The sequence below is a fragment of the Chelon labrosus genome (assembly GCF_963514085.1).
Source record: "Chelon labrosus genome assembly, chromosome: 5".
Taxonomy (NCBI): Eukaryota; Metazoa; Chordata; class Actinopteri; order Mugiliformes; family Mugilidae; genus Chelon; species Chelon labrosus.
In genome coordinates, this window is record NC_140341.1 from 11,027,281 (window position 1) to 11,038,418 (window position 11,138).

Here is an 11,138-nt window from a genome sequence, read left to right on the forward strand (position 1 = left end):
AACCAGCCATAGTGTCAACACCGTGACATGCTAGATTAAGGAGGGCTCAAATTGAAAAGGCTTGTAGACATTGTTTAAGAAGCTGTCCATGGACACCTGCGACAGCAAATCGTCCCTCACACTCGGCCTCAGTCTTTTTTCATCTTCCCCCTGTCCACTCTCACACTAAAACACGCACGTCACGTACTTGTCTCTGTGAAGCGCGTGGATTAAAAGTGTTTGCCGAAGAACGACAAATAGCTCATCAGCAGTTAAGGTGACAAACATGAAGCAAAGTGTGAACAAAAAGTCTTCACGCGAGCGTGGTGGCACGGGGGACAGGGCCTGAGTAGGGCAGGCGGCGGCTGATGCATGGGGGGGGGGAGATGGTGATGATGAGAACAGACACGAGCCACATGAGGCCCCCTGACAATGCAGGAGTCCCCTGCGGTATGTCCAGCAGTCTACTTATGCACACACACCCACCCACCCAAATGAACGCATGCACACAAGCACGCAATATTAACACTACTACGCTGACTTAGTAAATACAGCAAAATACAAATAACACACGCAGGTAATATTTTTTTATGTAAATGTAATGAAAAAATGCTTAAAGAATAATTAAACTTCTTCTCAAATTATTAGGTTTTTTATACTATTAAGAGCTGGGTTATTTTTTGTGTCTGATCTATAATGATTGTACCCCCTCTAGTGGCCTTTTGCTTTATAGCAATTAACTGTAACATTGAAACTGCCTAGAAATAAACACATATATAGTGATTATTTAGGCATATATGTGTGAAAACATCACATATACTAAAGAGTTACGTTGTGCATCAGTGCACATAACCATTGCTTTTATTTGTGACCTGAACGAGTCAACAAAGTGAAGTTGGTGTGATGTGCCAGACTTAAATTTAAAGTGTGTGGGGGAAGTTTCATACACAATTCATTTTGGCAGGAAAAAACATCCCAAATTTGGTTAGGCACCATTTGTGGAACCACGCTGGTTATTCCACACATGTCGTGGACACCAGAAGTCATTCCCAGTTTGCCTCACCAACACACCACTGGTTCCCCTCCACCATGAGGGTGCCTTTAAAACGATATGCCTTCTGGGGTGCTCTTTCATGGGCTGCAGTTTGCACCATTGACTATTGTATAATTCTCTTCGAATCAGTTTGTTCCCCTCTCCTCCCCCCCCGTTTTTTTTTAGCCCTCCCCTGACTTAACAACCAGAAAAAGGTCACATTTCTGAGAAGTGACTTCCATGCATGTTCCATGCTGGGTCGTCACTTTCAATTTCCTAAGACCTTTCATGTCACACACCCATCAACCCAGAAAACTATAAACACACTACTACACGCTACCATGTGCAACTTTTCATGAGGCTGGCACGATACTGTACATAACCTCGATTATTATTAAAACAAGAAAAGTCTAATCTTCTTTGCCGAATCTTTGAATCAGACATTTAAGCCCATTTACGCATTTGTCAGAACACAAAATATCATGTAGATGCACAATATCCATTTGAGGTCAATAGAAAAGTAAACATCAGTTTTTTTGTTTTTTTTTTATATCTTCAGTTAAAACGTCTTCATGGATATACGTGGCTGAAGCAGATTTTAGGGATTTAGTAGACCGCATGCATGAGCAGAAGTGATCTTCCCCTTCTTTCCATGTCTTCTTGACCTCTCGCAGTATTTAACACTGAGAGACCTTCAGGACTCCCGGCGCGAACTCGACAAACGACTGTCTTTTCCTTTTCCTGAACACCGTTCAGATGGTATGAGATGTTTAACTCCGCGCACAGAATTAATGGAGCGTGAAATGTAGGCCTGAAGTGCAGCAGGCTCCCAAGCTGCAGGTGACATCGTCTACATGAAGCTCTTATTGTGACCTAAGTGAGCTGTATTATAACCGCATTTGACTGGTGACAATTAGTGACCTTTTGCCTATCCAGCAGCCTTCCATTTCAATTACACCAAGCTGGAAAAGCTTTGGTGGGTGAGCGGAATGAGATACTGTAGCTTCTACTGTACTTCTACTGCTCACAAAATATTCTGGTAATGCTCAATAGAAAGGGATACCTTAAGTATAAAGAAATGTAGTCACTGAATCAACGCCTTTAGATGTAGTTTGAGACACAGAAAACTTTGGCCTGAAAAAAAAAAAAACATACAAATGGAAAAGTCACCAGTTTTTTGTTTTTTTTTGTTTTGTTTTTGTGGCTATTGAATCTGCGTAGTTCGCAAGTGTTCCTGCCACACTGAAGGGGAAAGGTCAGTTTTCTGAGTCGTCCTGCTGTTATTGTACCGTCTACATGTATCGGGATTCACTGCACATAAGTACTTTATTCTCAATCCCCTAATCCTTCTCAAATCTGCCCAGCTCGTGCAAGTGGGTCGCCCGAAATAAATTTTACTAGGACACAGATAAACCCACATACATTGAATAACACAACATCTGAAGTCATGGAAATAGTGCACATATCGCAACGTTTCAACTGTAGCTATGACTCTTTTGGGCAAACATAGCATGTCGAGACAAAAGTAATGATTCAGTGGTCAATAGTCACCTGCCCTCTCAGTCATGCTCGTGTTCGTTGTCTTTTCCAAATTATCTTTGGGCTCTTGAAGAAGCACCAGTTTGCTCTCAGAAGCTCCATGTCTGGATGATCCCTGCAAACCATAGCCTCTTGCTAGGCTAATGCATCTGCAGCCTCTGCCTCTCTCCACTGGATTGCTTTTTCCTTTCTCTGCAGCATTTCTTCACCTGTATACTCTGGATGAATCCAAGTCAGCCAATACACTGTAAAAAGTGTTTTCCTCCATTACATCCTCTGCACTCATTAATATGCACTCATATAAACACTGATTTGGATATCCTGCCAGAGCTGTTCTTCAGTTCTAAACTGCATCTATAGCACCCTCATTGGATTCCCAGAAGCAGATTCTAGAAATACAAGTTGAAACAGACTGTAGTTATTCTGGGACACAATGCCTCATGGGTCACTGGTTCCTGGAAAAACAGCCAATTTTGAAGCTGAGCCCCAGAGACGCATTAACGGTAAAAACACTTCTGTTGTTCACACTAATACAGAGGGAAAGGTTTCTTCTTCCGGTTTGTCTTTGTCTAGTCAAGTGTGCAGGTTTGCAAGTATGTGGCATTGTGCTGCAGTCTCACCACTTACATAAAACATGTTAATCTCAGTGTTAGAACAAGTGTCAACAGAAATAGAATGTAAGCCTGTTTATCCACTTGAGGATCTCTGTTTCTGATCTTAAGACGCAGTCCTCTGGATCAAAGCCGAATAAGCTTTTGTCAAGTGGTCACATCTGCGGTAAAGTCTTTCTTCAGGGCCAGTATATTGATAATCAGTAAACCCACAAGCTAGAGCAGGGGTGTCCAAACTTTTTGTAAGGAGGGCCAGATTTGATAATGTGAAAGTGTCCGAGGGCCAACAGTCCATGACAATGTAAGCATTCAGATGAACACATCAGGGCACACAAGGTATCTGAAATTACAGCAGAAACATATAGAAACTCTATAAAATACAACTCTGGGTGATAACAAAGCAACAGCCACTGACATTAATGTGAATAGTGAAGCTGAGCTCTGGATCTCAGTACATATGGCAGGTCTGGTTCGAGAGCAGTGGTACACATGCGTAAAATGTCACGTAGGTGGGAATCACTTAGTCTTTATCTCAAGCGGCTCTTGTTCAATTCATAACTGAGAAAGTCAGCTCACACAAACAATGTGTGGGGCCAAACAAGCTTTACATTTTCTTTAGCAAATGTGCGCATCTCTGGGAACTTGCCTCTATTCAGCTGCCAGTAAAAGGCACCAGATAGAGATGGTGGTGTCGGCTGCGGCATTCGCTGTCACGCTGAAGCTCAATCAGCTCCAGCTGCAGGTGAGGTGGAGCCTCGTCTGGGTCCATGGTGAAGGGACAGGACATATCGACATGTCCTTTCCGATAGCATCAAAATCCTGAAAGCGGTTGCTGAACGCACCAGCAAGGGAAGCAATGACTGTTGCATACCGCTTTGCAAAATGTCATGGTTTTGCAAAGCACTATCCAACGGTCATTGCTGGAAATGCGTAGTGCAGGGCTCTGTTAGCGACAAATGTCTCTGGAAAAGATGCAGCTTCGTCCCAAACTCCTTGACGTGTGCAAATAGTTGGCTCACCATTGCATCTTTTCCTGACTGACATTCAGCGAATTCAGATGCTTTGGTATGTCAACCAAAAAGGCCAAGTCCACCATCCAGTCTGTGTTTGACAGTTCTTGCATTGGTTGTCCCTTTTCGGTCAAAAACTGTCCAATTTCCCTTTTAAGAGAAAACATAAACGGTAATAATCCCACTAACCTTACTCCATGGTAGTTTCATGTCATCAATGGCCGAGCAAACATTAAGGAATAAGTTGACTCCTCTTGTTTGTCCTTTGAGGCTTTTAAAGGGGAATTACCGTTTTTTTACAACCTGAACCTTATTTCTGGCATAAAATACAATGGTTTACTCACCCATATAACTTTGGTGTCATCTGGAGTAGTTCGGAAGATATTTAGATCCAGTGGAGCGCCGCGTATATCCATATAGTGGGAGTGACTGGGGCACCGAAACACAGCCTCTAAATAACGCATTATCTGCCGCGAAACTCGTTCATTTCACCAATATTTTGTAATGATGCGCTACTGCTATTCCCCGTTGAGTCAAGCTTCATCTGGTCTGGTCTAGGTGGGTGGTACATGTCTAGGTAACATCCACACGAATGCCAGGTCGAAAAGTTTCCCAGCAGGAGGCTGAAGTGTCACAAGATGACCAATGTTATTGCTGACTGATTGGTGTATGTGGCATAGATTTGTTAACCAGGCGTCACTAGCAAGAACCTCATCTGCAAATGTGACACTCAGGTGCAGTCCTCAACATCTTTAAGTGTTCAAGTCATGGTATCCTAGTGGATTGTAATAATAATAAAAACAATTGCAACATTTCTTGAACCATCATAGTTTTTATACTTCAGTTGTATCCACAATTAAGGTAAACACGTCTTGATAAAGTTTGTGTTTTACAAAGTAAAACGGGTGAATCCTTTGTGTACACCACAGGCGTGTGTAGCCCATTTTTAAAGAGTATATTTAAACATAATATTTTAATGAGGTTTAACAAGGAAATGAGGAAATGCAGCACCCCCCCACCCACCCCCCTTGCATTGCAGTGGTATGACCCACCTCTTTTGTTTATCCCTCCCTCCCCCAAGCAGCACACACACACACATTAGGTTTGTCCAACCATCTGAGGCATGTGGCTCCTGTAAGTTACCAAACAAAGATTTACTTTATCATTCAGCACCAACACATTACAACTATTAGCAACAGCCCTAACTTTTACTGTTGTTGTTATTGTTAGGTAGGAGTTTGCCATCTCTCTCTGGCAAGCTAATAGTGCAGGTTGTCAATCAACCACAGTTTATATTGGAGCTGTTGTACTGTTGTTAAGCTTTTGGTATGTGCATATGTGTTGATGTTAAAGCCAAGGTGTTAAGACTAATACCGCCTGTAAGCCTATGTGGATCAGCTAATTTATATAACACAGTGATGATAGAGGGTATGATGGCAGGTGATGTCCAACTCCTAAAGTGTGCATGTATGTGTGTGTGTGTCTGTGTGTTGAAGCCATGTACATTCGTAATTTTTTTAAGAAAAAAAATAACCCGGTTCGGGTGAGAGAGTAGAGGATGGAGAGGAAAAACCAGGTCAGAAAGTAGACAGTTAGTCAGACCACACTCATGACGCCGTAGCTTCTGTTTTCCTGTGCCCGCTGCAGTAGAGTGCACAATGGTTTCATATCAAATGTCCAGTCTTGAAAGGGGCTCAGCACCCCTAAAGCTCTGACCCTAGGTGTACACCATATATACCGAATAATTAATAACTTTTTTTTCACGATTAGTCAGTCACCAGTAAAATACTAAACCATTATGTGCCATGTAGTATTTTACTGGTGACTGACTTATTGTGAAAGAAAAAGTTACATGTCCTTTTATTTTCAGGCTGCCTCTTGAAGCTGTTAAAGTAACTGTGAAACTTGCACATTGACGCTGTTTGCAGTGAAGCTGCTGCATCTTCTTTTCTTGAAGCAGTTTTACACAGCCACATTTCTACCACTTTAACTATTCTCAGAATCTAACACCATGCTTTTTCAGTTTAGAGCGTTTTCATGTTTTTAATCCTTTTGGGGGGGTTGGTGGTTGAGACATATGTAGATGTGACATTTTTGAGACTGTTAGTGATTCATCCACACATCATAGGATTTTGACAGTTTTTTTTTTTTTAACACCAGCAATACTTGAGCTTCCTCCTATATCTTCCATCAGCGCTTCCTCGGGCCTGCCTGCATTCACCTCTGCCACACAGAGTACAAACTTGAGAAACCTCAGCGACAGGAACATAATATAAAACCTCACACTATCACTTCATCTAACCTTTCAGAAAAACCCGCTGCATCCACTGCAAGCAGTGTGATGCAAATAGAGATGCGGTTTTATTCAACTATAGCCTCTAGAAATGACACTACATATGCTCGCATGTGTTTAACCTGCTCAAGAACAATAAGTTCCCTCTCTATTTCCTGCCTCACAGTTTTGGTCAAGCTGTGCCATGCTGGAATTAAGGATTTCAAATACCCATTTAAAATCCTAGAACCCATATGAAGTGCACATTTCCAAAGAAATAAAGAGTAATTGTTTACCGTATTTTCTCAAATTTACAACTTTTAAGTTGTAGTAGTCTTAGCAGCTTCCCCTCTGTTTTTCAGTTTGTTTGCTGAACTCTACCAAGAAATGACTCTTCAGGAATTCAGCCGTCACAAATGACTTGGATCCCAGTACCTGCCTTTAACAAAAGTTACAGTTTAGGACCGGTTTTCCTGTACATACACAAAACATTTGCAACAAAATTCCACATAACAATAGAAAGAGCTCCACATTGTTACACTTGCAGAAAGAAAGAATTGCAATCACTAACAGAAACGATCTTTTAACTCATCTTCTGAACGTTTCTCACTTGCCTGCATGCAAACAAAGATTTTTCTTTTCAGTCATGTCTCTTTATGTCAAATGTTCTTTAGACAAAGAAATGTGTTAATGTGACCAAGCTGGAACAGCACAATATGCTTGTCATATACATGCACATACAGTTAAACTTAAAGGTCAAGTGCTTGGAATTTCCATTGACAGCATAAGGCCTTTGTATCTACAAATGTACGTGGCATTAAAACGCGGAGTCTGCCATGTTTTTTTTGTTTTGTTTTTTTTGGGGGGGGGGAGGGGTGAGGCAAGAGGTATATGATTCCTTAAGGGTGGTTTTAAATGTATCTTGGCTGTGCCCAACTCCTAACTTCAGGCTAATCGCATGAATGGATAGACATCTCGCAACTTGAGATGGCACCCATCATCTCCATGAAAGTGGCCAAGGTCTAAATGAGGCAAACATTTCAGATTTTATATTATTTAAACAAGTGAGACCAAAACAGTTTCTTACCAGGCTATAAATATACTTATTTCTGCTGAAAAGTTGGTGTTGCTAATAATACTACACTAGTCTGAGAAGATGAAAGAAAAACATACAGTGGGTATGTAAAGTATTCAAACCCCCTTCAATTTTTCACTCTTAGTTATATTGCAGCCATTTGCTAAAAATCATTTAAGTTGATTATTTTCCTCATCAATGTACACACAGCATCCCACATTGTGGACATTTTTGCAAATTTATTAAAGAGCAAAAACTGAAATACCTACTGCAATGGCATACAGTGAAAGGTGATGTGATTGTTGCAAAACTGTCAGTGAAACCTCTTAAGCAACCTGTGTCTGTGGTGGAAGTGTGCCAGAATTTGACAGGCACATGATGTCAAAAGGGAGAGGTGGGATTTGAACACTACATACAACCTTTTCAGAGATATTTCAAGCATCGCAGTTCAATCTACAACCACAACCAGCAGATTCAGAAGCATCAACAGTAAAATAACTTTCTCATTGTAAGTGCTGTACTTTCTTTATCTATCTAACACATTATGGTCTCCTTTTCCTTTGCTTTTCCACGTATTCCAATCTGTAGAATTTCATTATTTACAATGTTTATCATTTTCTTTAAGTGACAGGTGGCATGGCTCTTGGAAATATCACGGTGGGCTCGGCTGAAAACTCTCCAAACCAGAGCAGCTGTGATGTGTTTGTCTACCAAAGAGCGGCAGTGGTCCTCTTCCCTATTTTCTACTCCGTGGTTTTCATCATCAGTGTATGTGGCAACAGTCTGGTCCTCTACGTTATCTGCCAGAAGAGGCAGAAGTTCAACTCCACCTCCATTTATTTGGTCAACCTCGCTCTGTCCGATACTTTGTTCACACTGACGCTGCCTGGAAGAATTACTTACTACATACGTCACTATGACTGGCCATTTGGTGACTTCCTCTGCAGACTGACCACACTTCTTTTTTTTGCAAATACTTATGCAGGTAATGTGAGTCCTTCTGTTGCTAATTTGAAATGATATTTTTTAATGTGTCTATACATGTCAATTCAGAACTTTCTGTCAAATATATCAGGATTAAAAGAAGACCAGAAAACAGTAAAAGATAAGATTTACAATAATATAAAACCAAAGACAAAGTAACATTTATTTAAGCACATCATCTGTAATATGTGAAGATAACAGGTTTGACCAAAATTCAGAATGGGGTTGTGATTGTATTAACACTTTTACAAAGACATGAATGTTATCTTTGATTCCTATCAACCATTTTACTCTATAAACTCTTTTGCATGTTCATGATATTTGCACCAGGTATTGGCTTCATGACCTGCATCAGCCTGGACAGATACCTGGCCATGGTACATCCACATCGTCTGCAGTGTTTGAGGAGCACAAAAGTGGTTCGCAGGGTCTGCTGCCTGGTCTGGGCTTTGGTATCTCTGGAGGTAGCTCCTCTGCTCTTCCGGAGCATGCTGCGTCAGCACCAGGAAAAAAGGACCTGCATGGAGTACTTCAACTTTGAGGGCTCCCGCTCCACCCCCTATCTCCTGCTTCTGGCCTGTGCCGTCTCCTTCTGCTGTCCGCTCACTGTCATCATGGGCTGCTACGCCAAGATCAACCTCAAACTGAGAGCCGCAGCTAAGCAGAACTCTGTGACCGGCCGATCGAAGAGAAATCACAGGGCCAACACGATTATTCTCCTCATCCTCCTCACCTTCATCATATGCTTCAGCCCTTACCACGTCAATGTTATGCAGTTCATGTTCAGAAAAATACACCACCAGCCGAGCTGTGAAGAATTGAGGGCCTTTAAGGTGTCCTTACAGGTAAGACTTTTTCATTTGATTGCAAACATTCCCTCTTCAGTTTTCCTTCTCATAATCCATCCACGCTCTGCAGATTACAGTCTCATTGATGAACTTCAACTGCTGCTTGGATCCAGTCATCTACTTCTTTGCCATTAAGACCTACAAGAAGCGGGTGATGAGCCTGTTTAAAGACTATCTCTACACTTCCGGGGCCTCCTCCAAAGCGACAACCGAGAACAGCAGCAGCAACACCTGAGAGAAACCACAGTCGAGGTCACAGGGCGTACATCTAGTGTCACGAACAAAACCTACTCTACCATGCGATACTCAAAAAGGCCTATTTTAGTCTCTTGTTTTGATGCTGTTTAGTATGTCAGTTTTGCATGGAAAATGTATGCCCACAACACATTGACTTTCCTTTGTGAAAATATAAAATTTGCTAATCTCAAGTTTCACAGTATTTGTTTGTAAAATGATTTTTTTTGTCTTTTTATGCAGTCAGCATGAATTTTGTTTAATCAATGTTTGTGTACTAAAGGGATATGTGTAAGATTGAGCGTTTGTGCAGTGTTAAGTGTTAACTTTAAAAAAACAAACAAAAAAACACACACACAGCAATAATGCCGTACGTTGTTTCCGTACATACAGCAGCTTTCACTTCCTTTTTGTAGAAAAGAAAAAAAAAACGCTGCTGCTGTCAAGTTGTGTGTGAAAAAAAAAAAAAACGGACGATGTTATTTCTTGTTGGACATTTGAGCTATTACAGAAATCGGAAACATGTAAAATATCCACGTGGCATCAAATATTTCAAAACATGCGAGCGGTGTGAGAAATGTGTACATGCCACAGTTCTCTCTTTCGTACCCACATCTGACTTCTGTGTGGGAGTGCGTAGATAAAAATCACCACTTCCTCACCCACCTTTCCTGCTCCCCCTCACAGGCCTCATTCCTGCCAGGTTCCACATCTTGCGGTGGGGCTGCTGTGTGTGTGTCTTACAAATTGAAGCAGGTGCAAATTGTGTGTTTATAGTGCAGAGTCCTACATTTAAATATAACCTTTGCCATTTCCTGCGTTTTTGGAAAAACTGCACTATGATTTTTGCATAGAAAGCAAAGTGCACAAATTGTGTCGTGAAGAAGCATTAAACTGGTTTGAGAGATTTCTTATGGGTTTTGTTATTACTATTCTTTTGTCAAAGGCACAGAATACATAACAAGTAAATTCAACTAATGATATAAATTAGTCATCATTCATTTAGGACCTGGATGACTGAGAACCTTCACAGACATTTAGGAATCACATCAGTTACGGAGAATTACATTCATGAAAACAAGCAATGAAAAAGAAGAATAACAGCATCATCTAATCAGAACATTCATATGGGATGGTCAGTTCTGGTGAAATCTGCGACATAAGATAGACCTAGCTTCTATAACTGCTATCGGAAAAGGACACATTGGCACTATCTTATCCAAAGGAAACGAATGCATGAAGACAATTCATAGCCTCTGGGAGTGTTAATACAGGGTGATAATGGCATCTCTTTGTCGAAAACCAGGTGGTTGTTCCAGGTTTTGAAGTTAGCAAAAACATAGGGAGACGGAAATCTAAACTTAGATATTATCTCCATAAAAATGTAAGCTTGACCTATTCAAGACCTGTTCATAACAACCCTGCTGCTGTGAGGCTGTACAACCAAGCCTAATGTTTACTTTTTTTTATCTCTTGAGTGTAGTAGGATACTTAATTCTATCTTAATTAAAACATTCAAAAGGAGAAAAAACAATGGGCCTAACATGGAGCTT

At 41.1% G+C, this 11,138-nt stretch overlaps 1 protein-coding gene across 1 annotated transcript; it reads left to right on the forward strand.

The window, feature by feature from the left end:
- Positions 1-365: 365 nt before the first annotated feature.
- On the forward strand, positions 366-10,520 carry LOC311488063 (G-protein coupled receptor 183; the record flags this gene model as incomplete). The annotated part of the gene is made up of 4 exons (XM_084544568.1): positions 366-429; positions 8,145-8,504; positions 8,834-9,348; positions 9,422-10,520. 4 exons carry the CDS (start codon positions 366-368, stop codon positions 9,584-9,586), a joined length of 1,104 nt encoding a protein of 367 aa, XP_084400694.1. The 3' UTR covers positions 9,587-10,520.
- Positions 10,521-11,138: the final 618 nt, after the last annotated feature.